Genomic DNA, 20891 nt, shown 5'->3' on the forward strand with positions numbered 1-20891 from the left:
GGAACGAGTTCACAAAGTGTGGAGAACTAATGATCAAGACTACATGCATTAGAACCAACTCTAGCTGCTTGGAATAAAGAAATAAAAGGTGGTTTAAAACTTTTGCACAGTACCAGCTGAAGCAGCTAAACAAGAAACTGTTTTCGGCTCATAGGCCAGATTTATTTTTACCTTGTATCCCTTTTATTTCAAGGCTAACACGCTCAGGGTGGATGAGTTGAGTCACACTGAACACGATTTCAGTTTGGATGGCTTCAGTTTGGCTGCAGCAGGACGTGTAACGAGATCACCCTTCACCCTGCAGCAAGCCACTCTGTGAAATGTCACCCCCACAAAAATAGCTTCATTGTTTTCCTTCTTTAAGTCTCACCCTCAGATGAAACAAAGTGTGGGCCCCGTGGCGGAGAAAGGCATCCATAAAGAAAACACGACCCTGGAGGACCGCGAGTCCAAATGCTCGCGCTAATAGAAGATTACGTCCTACGTGCAACACCTGTTTTGACTTAAAAAACGCAACAGGCCAGTAGCAAGATTAGCAAAAAACATGCCCATAAAGGGAGAAGGTGGCTGGGCTGACATTCTGATAACGGCGGAAAAAAAAGAGAGAGAGAGAGAGACTGCATCTGTTTCAAAGAGCTGAAACAACCGATGTGGTCATAATGCTGAGGAATTCATTCCAGGTTTGCACACTGGAGAGAAGCTGGAGAAAAGCTCCTAAAACCGCCTATTTTTAGCTACCAGGTCATGTTTAAAACAAGAAGGTTTTGAGCTGGATTTTTGTTTTTAAAGGTGACCTTTTACACTTCCTTGAACAGGTTATGATAGGTCTTTTCAAAACAAATTCATAACACTTTTGCACAAAACCTTCTTTACATGAAAAGATTTCAGTCTGCTCAGTTGAGCTGTTTTAGGGCCTCCTGTCACTTTAAATGACAGCTGCTGCTGGCCACGCCCCCAACTCAAGATTTACAGCCTTATGTCAAAATGGCTGCAAACAGATGCGCAATTATACAACCGCACAACTTTGAAAAGCAGAAGTGGAGCCTCCTGCATAACCAATAAGAACACAGCAAGTGGTTTCTGGATAGAAAGTCAACAACAAACCTTCAAAACACATGAACTTATTGCCAAAAAACAACTGGCTGGTTTTGTTTTTAAGCATTTGTGCTCTTTTTAGAAGCATTATAAACTCAAACGGAAGCACAAAGACGTGCAAAAAGAACATTTTGCTCAATATGTCCCCTTTAAGAAAATGACATGACTTAAAAACGGGAGTTTCAGTTAAAATCTTAGCACACTTGGAATAAGACAAAACTAACTTACAAGTAGCTTTAAAGAAACATAGGAGTTTGGTTTAGGTAAATACTTTCCTAATATTCATAAAAAGTACTAGTTCCTCTTGCAGGTTATTGAGCCAATGAGACATTATTCCTTTGTTATAAGTGAAATCTGCTAATGGAACAAGAAATTTTTTGTAATTATTAAGAAATTATTGACTTAAAACCAGTTGCTGTATCTTGCTGAAAGGCTACTTACGAGTTAGTTTTGTCTCGTTTCAAATGTACTAAGCCTTTTGCACTAGAAACTAGACTAAAAATACTTGGTAAGCATTTGTGTTTTTGAAATGTGGGGAGTTGAATACAAATACACAACAAATTGAAGTTTGTGGTTCCAGCATAACAGAATGTGCAACAAACATTTTCAACGCTTGCCAGGTTCTGTCCCACGAAACGGCATCCATTTTCTACTCTTCATCTGGAAGAAACGATGGGAGTTTCAGTGACACCTGTTCACTGTTCAAGCCTGGGAATTTGGAAAATCTGTGGAATCTGCAGATGCTTGTTCCCTGAGGGATCCGGGGTGTTCAGCTCCCGGTGCTAAGGAGACTTGATCTAGGACTGATCCTGGGAATTTTACCTCCCTAATTAGGTGTGTCAGCTTGGCAGAGTAAGAAACCGCTTTGTACCGTGTCACCTGAACAGGCTGGATTTCTGTCGGGGATCAAGCAGCAGACACACGCCCCATACCGAAGCAGGCCTCGCCGCTCGCCGAAGGTGTGAGTGAATTCCTAACGCGAGGCAGTGGCTCTGACAGAGACTTTGTCGGATTGTCAGGGCCCTTCGGCACATTGTTCGGAGCCTTGCTGTGATTTTCGTGTCAGATCACAGAGTCGGAGCGTCAGCGGCGGAGACACTGTCAGGAAGTTAACACCTCAAGCTGCCATTGTGAAGCAACCAGCAGCCAAACCCAGAACTGGGAGCTGTTGTTTCTGCAGTCCAGCTGGCTCTGAACACAAACCCGACCGAATGCCACGCGACGTTGGTCTCCCAGTAATAGCTGTGTGCCTCTTGGGGCCTCGCTCTGCAGCGCTCCTGCTCTTATCTCTGTTTACGCGGAGGGCAGATCGTGGTGTTAACGCGTGCGCGTCAGCAGCGGTGGCGGCGCACCGACTGGTTGTTTAAAGTGCGCATGGAAGTAAGAATGCAACTCTGAGTGTGCGTGTGCCGGGGAGGCGATAAGGCGATGCCTGGCACCAGAGGAGCAGCTGGCAATGGGCCTCAGATCCTGAAGATGAGGGAGTTTGTTTGTGGCTACACACACACACACACACACACACACACACACACACACTCTGGAGGAAACTGGAGTCCATCAGGAGGGTGCTTATGTTTAAATATCTGCTCTCTGCTCACTACAACCTCTTGTCTTTGTTGATTGTTGTAAGTGAAACTATACAAATATAAAAAAACAGCAAGTTTTTATTCAGAATTTAATCAAATTAAACTCTGTATTTGTTGAAAAGATGCCTAAAAAGCATATTTTATATTATATGTCAAGAGTTTAATATGACTAATGGCAATAAAATAAAGTTTTATGACTTGATGTTTCTTGGGCATCATTGTCTGTTGTTGCCAATTCAGTTTGTCTTGCTGACAAACTATTTTTGATAAATAATGTTAAATATCACAAAAAATCTAAAATCTCACAATTTAATTAAACTGTTTTATGTTTAGGAACAAGATTGATTCTAACCCCTAAAAACAGTCACAGGTGAACACAAAGCATCTCTGTATCGACGGCTGCCATTTGTTTAAAGGTTCAAAATGTAGTGAAGGGATATGAGCAGCAGTACTGATGAGCTGTTTGTTACGGTGGCCCAGAAGGGTCAACAAACTACACAAACCAAAGCTAAACTAAAAGCCACAATGAAAATTATGCTAAACTTTATTTTAGCATCAATTCCAATTTAGCTTAAAGTCTGTCATAATTAGTTTTTTTATCATAAATTACGTTCCACCTCCTGTTGTGGCTGTGAAACAAAGTTTGTTTCCAAATTATGTTGAAGATGTATTATTGCACTACTAGCTTTTTACACCTACATCACTGTATTTGGACCATTAAGTCCCTTTTACACATAATGAATGATGTTCTTATGGTCAACAACTCTGTTCTTTAGTCTGTTTTTAGATTATAAAACCATCCAAAGTTTTTAAGCAAAGACCCAAACGATGATGTTCTGATCCTCCAGGATCAGAGAATAACAGCAGCTGCTGGCAGGCTGGGCAGTGACTGCTGGGAACCGATGCGTCGTCCAGCTTTGAGGCATCGTTTCTGGGGACAGTGTATCATATCCTGTCTGTGTGCCAGTGACAGCACAGCTCACTTGGTGGTCCAACACTCAGCCACTTACGCATTTAATAAGACGCTCTTTAAGAGGACGGAGAGCCAAGCATGTGCACTGCGCTGGAGGTTTTTTTCTTTCCTTTACTTTTTACAAGAGTCGTTTTGTAGGCAGCCCGCAGGCTGGCACTCACCAGCGCTGCACATGTGTGTCTCTCCCTATTAGGTATCCATTTAATACAACTATTAGTCCCCTTTCCCTGCCCCTCCGCCCGCATCGCGCTCAGCCCCCTTCACCTTAGTGAAATTCAAATAAACAATCAGGATTGCGCCATGCTGAGGAGCTTTGTAATGAGCTCCTAATTAGCCACTCCAAACACCGAGAGCGGCTGCTTCACGCCTCGTTTTCTGCGCTCATCTGCGTAAAACTGGACGAATTGATCCTATTTGCTCACCACTTAATGCACTGATTGTATATTGGCACAGCTGAGGATAAAAACAGATAAATAAACAAAAAAGAGATTCTTTAAGCCTGAATTGGATGCTAATGCTAATTACTGTTTTAAACTGGCTGACCTATGTGGTAATGCTGAAGTTTCCTCCTTCCTTCACAGCGAACTGAGCAGCCTTTTTTTATTTTTATTTCTTTATTTTGCACCTCCATGATGTATTATCACGTTTTTTAAAGCCACTTTTCGGCTGGCATGTTTGAAAACGTCTGAAAACCTTCTGAAATTTCTCACGTTAAAGCCACAAACTAATAGAAAAACATGGAATAGTTCAGAAACTTGACATAAAAGCAACATATGGATTTTACTTTATGCTGGATAAGCAAACCTTCGATGCTGCTGCCACCACCTTGCTTCACTGTGAGGATAGTAAATGTCTATACCACCTTTATTTTTAAAGCACTTTAGACAAACCAACATCCACAAACTGCTTGGTTTATATATCTATATATATATATATATATACGTGGCATCAACAATTACAGAAAAAAAACATTAACAAACTTAAAATTTAAAGCGGTGTGGCAAAAGCAAAGGAGGTGGATTAGCAGAGCTTGTCAACAACTGATGGTGTCATCTACAACGTACGACTGTGGAATTTTATCTCTGCTTCCCAGAATGAATGAAACATTCATCAAAAACAATCCTCAGTCAGAGGCTTCTACAGATTCACAGCGAGACTGACTGCTACCAGAGAGCCTTCCTCCCCTCAAATACTTGGATGATTTGAGTTACAACAAACTTTAATTTCCCTTTTGGATAAATAAAGTATATATGATTTTCTGGGTAGCACAAAACGTTATGCCACTTCTGGACTCTATTTACTAAGTTACCCAGCAGGCTGTTGCTAGGCAACCAAAGAGTGAGTTAGTTGATTCCACCAAGCTGGCCTAGCCAGCTGTGAGAAGTTGAGCGGCTAAAGTATTTTCTCTGCCTACCATATTTCCCAGAATGCTGTATGGTTCTGGATCGAGTTCAGTGAAATGATTAAATATTGATTCTGATCACATGTCTATACTTTTACATCTGTATTTGTATCATAGAAAGTCACATCCAGCCCTAAATCAACCTGTTTTCAACAACTTATGATTTAATTCAAATGAAACACACTGAAGTTTGTGGTTAAAATGTGACAAAAAAAACCAACTTTTTGCCAGGAACTGGATTCTGAAAAGGCTCCATTATACTCCTACAGGTGCCTCAGCGCTGCAGTGGGGTCACGGTGGGATCACGATGGGGTCAGTTCAGCCTTTAGCCGCCGCTGCAAAGAGCGAGCGGTGTCCGTTCTACCTTCCTTTAACCGGCGCCGCCACAGCATCAGGAAGTCAAACACAGCTGGAGCCGTCGCTGCGAAACGAGACGACGATAGTCGCGGTGCAGAGCGTAACCACTGGAGTCGCCCATGCATGTGTGTGTGTGTTTTGCCTGTGTGTGAGGTCTTTCCGTGTGTGTCGCGCTCCTCTCTCTCTTCCAGTTTGCAGAGCTCATTTCCTCCACAGGCTGCCTCCCTGCTACTTTATGAGTGAGAGCTTCTGCAGCTCTCACCTCAGGACACACTTCGGTGTCTAAATGTTTCCATTTGTGTGGGAAGTGACACACACTCGCTCACACCGTAGGGCAGCAGCGCAGCGAGCCGCTTCGGGGCAGCGTCACCAGCTGCCTTTCCACAAATTACACAAATTGAAATTACAAAAATAAATTCACTCAATGGAAAAACGGCATTTTCAAAAACACTCAAGTTTTTTGATAAAGACTTTTTGAGCTAGGACGAGGTAGTTTTCTACTACCTTATTGAAATTGGTTTAATTTGGAAAACTGCAATTTTTTGTAGGAAGATGATGATTTGTTTTTGTTTGGTTTTTTATGTACTCTGTTGTAGTTTAATAGCCAATGGAAACGCAGCTACTGCAGGTCTTCTTTGTTATTTAAAGGATTTTCTTGGTTGTTATATCTTTAATTTTACAGTCGCTGTGTTTTCATTGACCATAAAATTAAATTTGCCTAATTTAACACATCAATTTAAAAAAAAATGTATATAATTTGTTGACTAACTGTTTCTGTGCTAAAATCAGGTGGTTTTTTATCATATTGAAATTATTTATTTCACAAAACTGAAATGGAAATCCTTCTTCTTCATACCACACAAGTCATGTGACATTTCCAAAATAATTTTGTTTGATCGAAACACGGCAATTTAAAAAAAAATTATTGTTTTTTAATAAGAAAAATTGCCGGTAGGATGAGGTGGTTTGTTGAAATAGAAACTGGAATCGAAACACTTTTTTCACATCACACGATTCACATGATCAAAAACACGATTTTACCACTGCAGGAAATGACAAAGAAGACGGCAGGAAGTAGTTGGAAGATGATGGCATGGAGTGTTTTTTAATGACTTATCGCTTAAACAACTTAATTTCTTATTTAATTGAAGCGCTGCAATTGCAAAACGGTTTTTGAACACCAGCTGAATATAGACAAGATTTGAGCACATTTGTAATGGAAACGCAGCTAGAGACGTGGAAACCGGAGGGACTCCTTGTTTTTTAGGGATAACGAAAGGAGCAGATGGATTCATAAATGATCTGTCGACTTTTATGGAGTGCTGAATCTGAAACCTTTAATTATGTATTTGTTTCCCAGAGAGTGCCAGCAGTCCTGGGTGACCACACCAGTAATTTCCACGGCTCTCTTCAACTATTCAGCACGACAATCGATGCCGGACTAGAATCTGTGGTCCGGATTGATACCGTAGGAAGCTGCTGGACAAACCAGAGCTGCCCGAGATCAACACCTTCCCACACCGTCATTAGTGTCGCTGACCTTGAAGTAAAATTCAATTTCCCGCAACAACAACAAGCCGCCCTCTGCAGCCCCCCCGCCGAGCTGCTTCAGCATTCAGAAGCTATTTCCTCCTCCCGGCGCAGGAAAGACAGGATATTATAACTTATGAGAGGGATACATGGAGCAGAGGACCCTGACAGAGAGAGGGGATTCAGTTTGAGGAGGTAATTATAACAAGAGGACAGAGACCAGCTAAGGTACATAGAAACCCAAATAACATGCTGCTAGATCCCTGGTTTCAGTTTGACGATGGGACTTATGGCTTTCTGGGATAATTATGGAAAGAAACCATTCTTAATACTCTCAACTTCTAAATATTGTCAGACTATTCTCTTTTGCTATAGTTAAAGCCAACCCAAAGTAAAAGTGAAGTTTGCAACTTCTACACAAAAACATCACAAAGCACATTTAGGCCTTGTAAACACAGTCTTTATAAAAATACATGTCTCCACCATGTTGTTTAATAAAAACAACATCGGACACAAACCTGCACATATTCGCCTCTGAACGTCGTTTTAAACAAGGCAAATCAGTAGGAGGCAGCGTAGCGCAAAACTAAAATCTGCTTTCTTACTCCCGATAGTCCGGTAGACTCGGCTCGATTGGGAACCAAAGTTGTAACATTTGTTATGTTTTCACTCTACACTGTGCTAAAAACCGGTTCCCCTCCTCGCCTGTGGGGGCGCTGCAACAACAAAAACGGAGTGGCATCAGATTTTAGCGGTTGTAGAATTTCTCTTCTGTCTTTCCATGAACCATTTCTCCTGCTAGCGCTAGCCTAGCGTGTTTGTGTTGGTTGTATTTACCCAGAATGCCCTGCACTATTAAAAGTATTTTTAGTAACTTTTATCTCCACAGTTTATGACAACACTTAACTAAAATGAAAAAAATAACTTTGATTTATGTATATTGGTATGAAATGAACTGAAAGGGAGAAAATATGCATGTAGAAATGCCAGTTTTCCTAAGTAACACCAACAGTGTAAACAGTAGAGCAGTGGTGGATTTTGGGCCCCAAAATGAATTCCACTTTGGGCCCCATCCAACCTCGATGCAGCTCTGCTAACTATGCAGCATAAGGAAGATTAATGAGAGGAGTTTCTTCCACACTTTAGGATATTATGAAATATCTTTCCTCAGAGGCTGAAGGAAGTTTAGTGTCAAAGTGAGGTGGGAGGGGCCATGGGAAGAGGCGAAGCTCAGGGAATCAAACCGGCATCTCTGATAAAGCTGCCAGGTTGGCTTTGAAGTCGGTCTTATCGTGGGCTTTGTGAGGGAAACGGGTAAGAAGGCGGCGTTCGTACTCTCAGTGTGTGTGTAGTTTAGCCCCTCCTGAGATTCGCTGGGAGCTCCTGAACCTGACCAGGTATGTTAAACGGATCAGTTCACTTCCAGCATTGGTCTCGCACAGCGCAGCACAAAAAACTCCCAATCAGACGTCACCAAGCAACTCTCACACACGTCAGGGGCGACTGCATGGAGTTTATCGTTTAGGACAAACAATTCACTTTACGTGCCATCGTTTAATTTAAAGCATTTTGAGATATTAAGTAAAGACAGAATCCAAACTTCTGCTTGTGAGACAAAATAAACTTAAATCCTTATTTCTTTCATCCATTAAATGGAACAGATCTACAGAAAATTGTTTTTTATCATCCATTGTCTGCTAAAATCAGACTCTACTCCAAATGGCCTTTCTGGTAAAGGATTGGAACTAGCAACCCATCGGAAAGTAATTATTTACTACAGTAGAATCAACTTAAGACTGAAAAACTGATAATTTAGGAGCTTATTTAACGGGAGAAATAAAATATAACTTAAAGATTTTATAAATTACAACTTTATTGATTTGTTGATTTGTGAACTTTTAATAGTTTACAACTTTGCTAATAGTAGAGCTAACTTTTCATTTAGCACTTTTGCTAACTTGAAATTATGTAGTGCACTTAACTTTACCTAAATTAATATTTCTGGAAATTTATAGAGTGCTAATTTACTTGACTGATTTGTAAACTTTCAGTTAAATAATGTTTGACATCTGTGTCGAAGTTTTGATTTTTGACTGTTTTAATTCTTCAAGTAGTTAGATATTTACATTGATGCTCTTATTTTGAAGTGGATAAATATGCAGCAGTTCAGTTTCCTCTCTTCACATTCTCTCCATTTTTCCAAATACTTTACTTAAACACCAACAGCACCAGATGTACACATAAATACAATATTTATCTCTTTATTGGACATGTAAATTATAATGTCAAAATTAAATTGGTGCTCAAAGATTGTAGTCTTCCAGGGCCTGATATAATTTGAATTGAAGCTAGCGCTTTATCGCTTCAGCTTTAGCTTTCATTAATAATGTGGTGGTGCAAAGCTTTAGGATTGGCGTCCATTAAATACTGTGTTTATATAGCACTTTAGCATTAGCTTCTGCTAAATACTGTGTTGGTGTAGAGCTTCAGCATTAGCATAAGTAATGTTTATAATTAGTGCTTTAGGGTTAGCTGCCACTAACTTTGCAGTTAGTGGTGCACTGCACTGTCCTTACATATAAATATGATACAACCATTAATTAAATTGGGAAAAAGCAGAGAACATGCCATTAAAGTAAGGTAGGTGTGTGTTGATCTTGTGGGTCGTTCTGTAGCTACAGGTCCGATACTAAAGTCAGAGTAATACGTTTTGAACAAATGAAACCGTGGCAACGATGCTCAGTGGAGATGCAGGTTTGTTTTGAAACCAAAGTAAGGAGGATCTACAGACTTCATCATCTCCTTTAGGCATGAAAGAGACCAGGACGCACTGCAGGGACCACGTTTCATATTTTTTCATTATTTTTTTCTTTCATACATAACAAATATCTTCACATTGCAAACAGACATCTAAACTCCTAGCAACAGACACGAGACTCCCATTTTTTCATAAACAAGCTCCGCCTCCAGTCCCTATTATACTCATATATGGCTATCAGGATGTTTTACATAAAAATCTGTTGGGCTCTGCCAAAAAACTGAAAATGGGTCAAGATGATGATCCAAAACATCTGACCAAACCAACAGAGAAAATGCTCACCGACCACAAAATCAACTTTTAAACCTCAGACGTAAATCCTGTTCAAACCTGTGGGCTGAGCTGAAGAGGAGAAAGGATTTAGAGAGGAGGATTTTGAAAGGAGCAGTTACCTTAGTGAAAAAGTTTGGTGCCGTCTATCTGCTATTTTTATTTTAAAAAAGCCCAAACTCCTGAAACATAAACACAATCAGAAAGAGTCAAACTGACACGGAGCCGAAGAAATGAGCTGCTTCCGAGTTACTGTGGTCACAACCTTCATATGCTAACACAGAAATGTGCTTTCTAAACCAGAAAAAAATGGCTGCATATCATTATTCTAACACTATTATTTTAGTCTCAGTGTTGAACTTGTGAGGCCTTGTTGGTCAAATCCAGACTGCCTTCCAAATCCAATATAAAGGGAATTATTCCCCAAATTCCTGCATACAGTCTAACCTGCACATAACCTCGCTTCTTCAGCTTGAATTCATTTGAGGCTTGAGTTCTGGATTCAGGGGTGAGCGGCCGAGGATTTGGCATGGGCAGGACCTGTGTAAGGAGCTTCAGACGAGCTTTGTCAGACGTGAGAGAAGTGACAGGGAGGAAGGTTACTGCAAACAGGGCTGGAGGTTTTCAGCTTCCTACAACCAGGTCAGTTAAAATATTCCAGTGAAAAAGGAGAATTTAATTAGAGATGCACCAATCAATCAGACAAATCCATATTTTCTCTTATTCGCTCTGATAGGTGAGCAGAAAATCACATATTGATTCACATTTTCTTCCACAAAGCTAAAAGATTCTAATATTTTATTGCCTCAAATGCAACAACATATTATTCCTTTAGTGAACGCTTGATTATTTGTAGCAAAGGATGCAGCTAAAAAAGTTATCTCAATAATGTAAAAATATCAATCCTTTCAATTCAATCAACCAATACAGTGGAGGCAATATGGAGTGACTAATTTATTAATTACGTGATTAATAACTGAAAAGCCAAAGATGATTGATGGGATATATTTTTACAGCTGAAACTGCCACCAGAGACATTCTGGGTAAAACATATTTACAGACAAAGATGTTTTTTCATCATATCTTTATATATATATAAAGATTTGGCTTTATTACTGTTCTTTCAGCAAATGCTCTTTTTCAATGAATGATTAATCACAATTAATAATGATTAATCTTATTAAACACGACTGATCCAGAATCCAATTAATAGTTTCAGCCATAGTGAAAGTATTGATTATTTTTAACTATTTAGGTTAATTTTGATTTAATGCTGCAGTTCATTCTCCTTCCTATGAGTTATAGTCCTTTGAAAAAATAACGAGTTCAGACATCAAAGCCTCTGAATGTTTGTTCTTTTAGCAAATAGTCTTTTTTTGAGTCTGCATGCTCCAGTTAACAATTAATCCATGATTAGGTTAGTTGACAATTATTTCAATAACCGATTCATCACGATTAATAATGATGAAACCAATTAATCGTTTCAGCCTTAATTGAAATATTGATTATTTTGATTATTATATTCAAGTTACTACATCTCGTTGCTTGTACTTGTGACAGTGCAATGACAATAAAGTTGAATTCTATTCTATTCTATTCTATTCTATTCTAAGTTAACAATTAATTGATTGGTAAATTAGTTGACGGTTATTTAAATAATAGATTTTTCTGATTAAACCGATTAATTATGATTAATCATGAATCCAATTCAATACAACTAATAAAGATTGATCCAATTAATCATAATTAATGCATTTAATCACAATTAATCAGTGATTAATCACGATTAATTGTTTCAGCCTTAATTGAAATATTGATTATTTTGAGCTATTTTGGACGCTCAAAAACAAATCATGAGGGCAGGCCTCAAGGAAAATGAAATTGTTGAATTATTGGTGCATCAGTAGCTTTAATTATCTCAAATGATCAGGATTAATTTATGACTTTTCCCCTTTTTGTAAATCCCATCGGTTCACCTCCTTCTTAGTAAAAAATGAGGAGTTGAGAAAAAGAAGAGAAAAAATCAGTAGGGAGGACAGTGGTGTGTGTTAGAGAGTGTGTGTGTGTGCGTGGGGTGTGTGTTTGTGTGTGTGTGTGGGTGTGTGTGTGCGCACATGAAGTGGGGGAGGTGGGGCTGAGATTCACCTTGATTAAGTACGCCGGCTGTCTTTGAAGTGTTTGGAGCCCAGCACGGCCAGCGCACAGCCAACCGTAAGCCTTCCAGCAAAAATCGAGGCTGACCTCCCCACCAAATCATAACCATATGAACGTAAGAATTTCCACCGTAGCAGAATGGCTTCACCCCCCACCCGCCTCCGCCCGTCCATCTCCCAGGGTGAGGCATTAAGTCGTGATAACAGAAAACAGGTTCTGAGAGCAGGAAGGTGATGGAGGGCGGACGGGGAGGACGGGAGGACGGTGGGGTTACAACTGTGCCGTACGGAGGAGACGGAGGGATTCTGTCCAAAAGAACGCTGCTGCACAGAAACGGACTGCCTAAAATGGAAGTTTCTCAGGCGGGCGGATCAGGAGATACGGCGACCTTCACGGCTGACAAAGTGTGAGACGAGAAATGTGGGGAGTTTACGGGGTGAAAAAAAAGATGACAGAAATTCACAGAAATGTGGCTCTGGCTCAATAAATACCCATCTAAACCACAACAGAGACGCTAAGTTTACCTTGACAGAAGCCCACCTGCAAGTGGAAATGGTTTCCTGTCCTACAATAACACTCTTGTACCCTAATCCACCTAATTACACCCAATATTCCACATGTGTAAGTACACATGTACAACATTACAGTTAAAATTTAGGGGGGGGAAAGTGGGAAAAGGGTTGCAGACCCTCCTGCAGCACCACCCCTTTCCTCTGTACATCTGCACTGCAAAAACAAAATCCTGCCAGGTAAGATCTAGTTTCTACTGAACATATAGTATCTTAGCACACACTACGTTTCCAGCAAGAAAGATTTGCTTGTTTGAAGTCAGTAATTCCTTAGTAGTGGTGAAAAAGTGGCAGATTATTTCACTTATCTAATATATAAAGTGTTTCGTAATTGTTCATAACTTAAAAGAAAGCTTTTAAAATCCAGTTAATGAAGAAATAACTTATACACTGCAAAAACACAAAATCATGCCAAGTATTTTTGGTCTAGTTTCTGGTGTAAATACCTTAGTACACTTGAAAAAACAAAACCAAAACCAACTTACATGTCTTTTCAGCAAGAAACAGGATCTTGTTTGTAAGTAAACAATTCATAAATATTGATGAAAAAGTTCTAATTCAACTGGAAGTTTATTTCACAGGAAAAATGTTTTGTAATAAGGGAAATAATCTGGGAGTGATTATTTTCATCAATATTAAGAAAATATAGACAAACTAAATTGCTATATATACCTGAAAACTGCACTACAAACTAGACCTAGAATCTAGAATACTTGGTAAGGTTTTCGTTTTTTTCTGTGTAATAAAAGTATCAGATCCACTGGCAAATTTTGTTGTTGTTGTTGTTGTTGTATGTAACAAGAAATTTTCCCCATTAGTGAAAAATCTGCCAGTAGAACTAGAACAAGCTGCTGTATGTTGCTGAAAAGTTACTTGTAGGTCAGTTTTGTTTCATTCCAAGTGTAATAAGATATTTGAAATAGAAGCTAGACCAAAATCAGTTGGTAGGATTTTGTGTTTTTGCAGTGTGCCTGCAGAAACAACACAGCAGAGAAAAGCAGATAAATCAGGGAACTTGAGTGTCATTAACCTAAAGCAGATCTCAAACAAAGCCCCCGTCTGCGAAGCGTCGAATAGATGAGTGTGATTTCGCGGCTGCCTTGGATAAGCATTCCTGCGAGTGTGTGTGCAATTAGGGCTTAGGTCCGTTTGTGTGTGTACGGGGTGTTCATGCGGGTGTGTGTGTGTGTGTGGCGGCGGTGGGGGCCGTTAGCGGTTCCATCTGGGCCTCCTGGAAGCCGCGTGGAGTCAGAAAAACCGCATCTCATAAAAGGAGAGGCAGCCCAATGTTCTACAAGGACAGAACATTACTGAGAATGTCGCTCAGGAAAGCCTGGGCCCCGGCCCACATGTTGGCTCTCCGCTCGCGCTCTTATTATTCCGCTCTGCGAGGGATAAGAGAGAGGAAGACAAAATAGCTGGTGAGGAGTGTGGGAGACAGTAGCTGAGACAGAGAGACTCGCACTGATTGCTATTCCATCTGTCGGCGCGCAGCAGAGGAGTGAGCGGTGACAGGCTCAGGAGTCGGGCATCTGGTGCACGTTGGCCGAGGGGCTTTCTGGAAACAACCAGCGAGACGAAGAGGAGGAGAAGATGAAGGGCGAGGGGTTGCAACCAGAGTGAAAGGAGAGAAGGATTATCTTGATCTAACCAGCAGAATATAACAAAAATAGAGAAGTTTTAAGGTAAAAACGAACAGTACACTGCAAAAACACAACATCTTACCAAGTTTTTTTGTCTAGTTTCTACAGTGAATATCCTGAAATAAGATCAAACTAACTTACAAGTAACTTGGCAGCAGGACATAAGATCCTGTTTTAGGTGAATAATTTCTTAATATTGATAAAAATTAGTAGTTCAACAGGCTGATTATTTCACTTTAAACATGGAAAAAGTGTCTTTGTATATGTTAAATAATCTGCCAGTGGAACTAGTAACTTTTCATTAATATTCAAGCAGCATTGACTTAAAGCTCTTATTTCTTGCTGAAAAGTTACTTTTAGGTTAGTTTGCTCTTTCATAAGATATTTGCACTAGAAACTAGATATAAATACTTGGTAAGATTTTGTCTTTTTGCAGTGTTGTTATAAGTGAAATACTCTGCCAGTGGAACTAATGCCATTAGTATTTTCTGTTGTAAAATAAATAAATCAATAAATAATGAAATTTTGGGTGAATTTCATTGTGGAACTTAAATATGCTTTTGCTTTTGAAATAAAAGAAACCATGATTGGTGCTACTACAGCCAGAGTATTAGCTTATTTTTTTCCCCACAGTTTAGTTCAGTTTGTTGCCAAATTGACAGCAGTGTAACTTTTTTATGAAATAAAATTTTCATGAGCTGTTCTGTTGTTTTAATATTAGCGCCGGGACTTTAATGTGTTAATTTGGATTTTTTTTTTTTTTTATTACATTGTCCCAAGCAGAACTTTTGCATTCATGTGTTTCTGGTACACCCATAAATCTGACGCACAAGCAGCACCCGCTAACAGTTATGGTGGTGAAGCCACTTGTCTCGGCTCACTGAGCATTAGTTTCTGCTTCAAAACCGATCTGGTTGAACGCTGGAATAGACTGTTGTTGTGGTCAAGTTGTGCTAAAAGCAGTTGGCTTACCAGCGAAGCTATTCAAGCTAAATTAGCATCCAAATGCTAAACATGTAGCAGCAGAACACATGCTAAAGCTAATGTCAGCATTAGCAGTTCATATTTCCGAAGAAGCTCCAGGAATGAAACTTCCTGAAACTTTGCACCAATCTGATGGTTGAAGAAGCTGAAATACTAAAAACAATAAATCTCTCTGTTGTTGAGCTCAAATGTAGATTTATTCAGAAATTTAGAAGAAAAAATGATTTTTGCATTGAAAATGTTGCATTAAAGAACCTGCAATTACACTGCAAAAACTGAAAATTTTAACAAGTATTACTGACCTAGTTTCTAGTGTAAATATCTTGGAACACTTGAAATGAAATAAAACTAACTTTTAAGTAACTTTTCTGCAAGAAAGAGGGGTTTGTTTTAAGCCAATAAGTCCTTAATATTGATTAAAAAGTGCTTGTTCCACTGGCAGATTATTTTCACTTACAGCAAAATGTTTTTCTCATATTATAAGTGAAATAATCTGCCAGAGGAACTATAATTTATTTTCATCAATATTAAGGAATTATTGACTTAAAACAAGCGCATATATGTTGCAAAATAGTTACTTTTAAGTGTGTACACTTCAAATAAGACAAAACTAAGATATTTGCAGTAGAATCTAGATTAAAAATACTTTGTTTTTGCAGTCTAAATCCATTAAAATTTTAATCAACTACCACTAGGAGTAACATTTGAATTTGAAATCTGATTTTTTTTAGCCCAAACTTGTTCCAGATTATCTGAACAGAGAATTACAGGTAAGATACTAACTGCTCATAACCTCCTCACAGAACCCCGTCTTCATGTGTAGTTTTATTTTGTGAATGGCAGGATGTTCTGCAGGAGGATCTGACCTCGGTTGGCCAGCGGAGCTGCGATGACTGAGCTGAAAGAAGCTGACGCAGGACAGATGTGAGTAAGCAGCAAACGAGCGACGGCTCCAGGTAGCTGCCGTACGTCAGCAGCGTAGGTGTGCGACTCACTCACAGATCAATCCAGATGCAGCAGCGTAATCCCGACCTCGGGAGCTTTTTTATTTTATTTTTTATTCCCTTCCACCGCACAGTTAAACACATCACCTCACAGGTCTGAGAAACGCATTTAGTTCAGCCGAAGCAGAAACGACATGAAGAGGAAGATAAGCTGAAGCTAAAAATATTGAAAAAAGAGTCTATATTAATATCTGTATCTATTCAGTCTATTTCTACGCTTTGTAGTCCATTATTTATTGTACAATATGCTTACCATTCCTAATTATTCTTTCTGAGCCATTTGAAATAAGGTTTGTCTCAGTTTCTTTTTACATGTTTGGACAAATTAGCCAATTTAATGTTTCGGTTTCTTTATTATTTATTTTACATTCGCTGTTCTACTCCTAATTGAACTGACTGAAGAAATTAAAGTTGTTTTTACATATTTAACCAGCTTATGAAGCTGTTTGTTTATTATGTGAGCTGCAGAATCATCAAATAAATTAGCAATTGAGTACATTTATGTCTGCACTGCAAAAACACAAAAGTAATTTTGGTCTAGTTTCTAGTTTCTTAGTTCACATCAAATAAGAACAAACTAACTTACAATTAACTTTTTATTAAACTATACAAGTTTGTTTTAAGTGAATAATTTCTTATTATTGATGAAAAACTTCAAGTTCAGCTGATAGTTTGCTTCATTATAACACGACATTTTCCCTTATTTGTGAAATAATCTGCCACTTTTTCATCAATATCAAGGAATTATTAACTTAAACAAACCCATTCTTCATGAATAGTTACTCTAAGTTAGTTTTCTCTTATTTCAAGTGTACTGAGGTATTTGGAGTAGAAACTAAACCAAAAATACTTCGTAAGATTTTGTGTTTTTGCATTACATAGAAATTACTAGATTTAAAAAGTTTTCTTTTAAGTTGTCAACAGTTATGAAACACTTTACATCTCAGATATTTCTGTTGGCTCATATTTTAAAATAATTTGAATAATGATTTTGTGTTTGTTTAAAATAAAATAAACGCTTTAAGCCAATTCAGCATCGTTTTTCTGTACCAGATTGGTACCGGCTGATACTAAATCTCAGATATCGATACCAGTATCGACATCGGAAGTGAAAAAAGTGAGTTTACCATCTCATATCCTGAATCGCCGTAAAAAACCCCAAGATGCCTGCAGTGATTTACCAAGTCATCACCAAACATCATCCCCTGACATCATTATTAAAAGCAAAACTTATCATCTCCAAAGCCGTTCTCCTCATTTTATCTCTCATTTAGCGCAGCGGTGAGGAACACACCCTGTCATAAAGCGAGGCCCTGAGGCTCGGGGAAGATGATTGAATTTCATGGCTACTCCCAGGCTAATCGGGCCAAGCAGCGAGCGCTTACTGTCCTGAAGTGACTGGCTGCTCGTCTGCGGCCGCGGCGCCTTTGAAGCCCGTCTGAGCAGATCGGGAGGATTTAGGCAGTGGCGTGACACGAGGCTGAGCAACTCTGCTCCCACCAGCTGACTATTAGATCCAGCTGATAAAAACACAGCTTGCCCAGTAGCTTAAACCCGGATGGAAAATGGAGCTGCTCTGGGAAAACACTACAAGTTGCTGTTATAATGCATTTATAAAGGATTCACAGAATCAGCTGGCTGTGGTTTAAGCTGTAAATGTGAACAACAAGAAGTGGTAAGAGTACAATCACTGCAAAAACTCAAAATCCTAACAAGTAACTTTGGTCATTTCTAGTGCAAATATTTAATTTCACTTCAATTCAGACAAAACTAACTTACAACCAACTGATCAGCATGAAATAGGAGCTTGTTTTAAGTCAACAATTCCTTAAAATATAAGAAAAAGTGCTAATTATACGTGAAAATAATCTGCCAGTTGAACTAGTACTTCTTTTTATTGATTTATATTTTACTTTTTTTGTAAATTAGACTAATTGTCTCATTTATATAAAAAAACAAATAACATAAAAACATTAATCATACAATCTAATTTACCTGAATATTAACATAAATAAATGTTTACAAATTAATAGCACAGCCTTGATTAAGTCAAATATGAAGACTGAATTAATGTTTTTAATTATTACTGATAAAATATTAGTCTTTATGACATAATTAAAAGCTTATTTAGATTTTTTTAATTGTTGGTATTGCCAACTGATTTTGTCTTTAAATTGTGTAAATGATTATTTATAGTTAAAAACCTTCCAACTTTATGCGGAAAGACACCAGATTTAAACATTATATTATATTATATTATATTATATTATATTATATTATATTATATTATATTATATTATATTATATTGATGTAAAGGAATGAGTTGTGAAGCAGTTTCCACCTCCAGCCCAGCCTGCGCTCACCATACTGTTCCACTTACTTTCTTGGAAGCCTAAACCTTACATGCATTGAGATAAGCACACTTACTCACACTCAGATTTACACACATAGGGCTAACCACATGCACATGTTCAGTCACTGTTAACTAATTCATTCAGGAACACTTTGGTTTGGGTTTCAACACCAAAACCTCCGCACCGTTGATTGAGAAACGTGCCTGTCTGCAATTATCTGGGAGGGACGAGTGGAAGGAGGGATGGTTGGATGGATGGGGAGAGGAAACACACTACAGTGGTTTTATAGTTTGCTGGCGTGACATTTTTCTCCACTTTGTTTTTTTTTTTCCTCTCCTTTCCCTTTTTTCAGGCTGAGGGGCACACTGCAGTGTTTGTGGGGCAGGAAAACGGGGGGCGAACCGAGGCGGGAGTAACAGCGGGAAAACGTCCGGGAAATGGGGCTGAAGTGGCCTAGATTGTCACTGCCACGCTTTCGATCGATTCCTCTCAGAAAAGCCGCGCCGGTCGGGGAAATTTGTGGGCTGTGTTTAGGAAAAAAGTGAAGGTGATAGTGATCACTGGTGTGGACTTATTCTCCACTTTCAGAAATGGCTGAAAATTGTCAGCAAGGGCTCCATTTTGGAGCGGCGAGAGAGTAAGTACGCCTTGATAGCGGTGTGTGGCGGCCACTGACCTGCAGGATGTAGCCCCTGACGTAGTCTCTGAGGGTCCAGCCCAGGCCGTGCAGGATGTGCAGAACCTCCTCCTGCTTGAGCACGGAGAACAGGCGGTCCAGCAGGATCTTGAGCCTGACCGGAACCGCCTGGGTGCCGTACAACATCAGGCTGCTGATGTCAAACACCACGTTGGACTGGACGATCTCCACCTGGGTCGGGTGGTACAGGTGCTGGGTGCTGAGCTTGTCCAGGGCTGCAAAGAGGAGCAGGCAAAAAGATGAGGAGAAGACGATGAACAGCAAATGCTAAGGGGCGCTCGGTTAGAGTTCTCTCCTCTTTCTAGTCCACCGGGTTAGCAGTGGTGGGCATCGCTAACTAAAAAATTAGCTAAGCTATCATTAAAATGTTATACCAAGGCAGTATTTAGCAGAAACTATTGCTAAATGCTATGCCAAGACGGTATTAATTGGAAGCTAATGATAAAGCGCTACCAAGGTAATATTTAGCAGAAGGCTAAAGCGCAAAAAGCTAATGCTAAAGCGATATACAAAGATGGTATTTACTAGAAGCTAATGCTAAAGCGCTAAAAAAAAGGAATTTAGCATAAGCTAATGGTAAGGGGCTATAACAACAGAGTATTTAGTGGAAGCTAACACTAAAGTGCTATAAAAAGACAGTGTTTGGTAGGAGCTAATGTTAAAGCTCTTTTCCAAGACATTATTTAGCAGAATAAAATATAATAGAACAGAATAGAAGTACTTTATTCATCCTAGCAGGGAAATTATTTCGCAGTTACAGCAGCATAGAGACAAGACACACAACAACCACCACTGAGTAGCAATTGCAGACAAAATAAAAATAAAAATAAAATATAACATGCTGTCAATATAAAAAGCAGCTTAGAGCAGTCCTTGCAAAGATTCAAAATGCAGAACAGAATGTATATGTAAATATATGTACAGCAAGTGTGCCACAGTGCAGTTGTGCGAAATTGGACTGACTTGTGCATTAGCTAATGCTAAATCACTACACAAAGACAACATTTAGCAAAAGCTAGTAGTGAACCTCTAACATAAGACAAAAAGAAATGCCAAGCACTATACTTAGACAGCATTTAGAAGCTAATCTGAAGTGCTACACTATGACAGAAAAGCACTAAATTCAACCGTGTTGATATGCTCCACGGTGCAACGTGTAGGCTAATCGCAGCACAGTATATCACCTTCAGCAGGGTCAAACTTTCTACTAAACACCATTGTGGTTCATGAGGTGATTATTTGGAACAAACCTTTCAATCATGGTTTCAGTTTTAAAGTTGAGTTTTGATAACTCTGTTGCTGATTTGTCCAAATTGACTCCATTAGGCCTTTGATCAGAAGGAATCACTAAACTATAGTGATGTGTCGGTCGCGAACGATCCGGCTCTAAAAGCCGGCTCTTTGAAGTGAACGATTGGAACCGGCTCCACAATGGGAGCCGTTTTAGGATCCTA

At 39.2% G+C, this 20891-nt stretch overlaps 1 protein-coding gene across 5 annotated transcripts in view; it reads right to left on the reverse strand.

Annotated features, from left to right (window-relative positions):
- bnc2 (basonuclin zinc finger protein 2) overlaps positions 1–20891 on the reverse strand; it is a 221528-nt gene that overhangs the window by 37550 nt on the left and 163087 nt on the right. For all 5 annotated transcript variants that reach the window (XM_028016675.1, XM_028016673.1, XM_028016676.1 and 2 more), the window contains one exon: positions 19417–19652. In XM_028016675.1, the coding sequence (XP_027872476.1) occupies positions 19417–19652 (236 nt within the window). The remainder of the gene's footprint in view (positions 1–19416; positions 19653–20891) is intronic.

This window comes from Xiphophorus couchianus, chromosome 5, assembly GCF_001444195.1.
Source record: "Xiphophorus couchianus chromosome 5, X_couchianus-1.0, whole genome shotgun sequence".
Taxonomy (NCBI): Eukaryota; Metazoa; Chordata; class Actinopteri; order Cyprinodontiformes; family Poeciliidae; genus Xiphophorus; species Xiphophorus couchianus.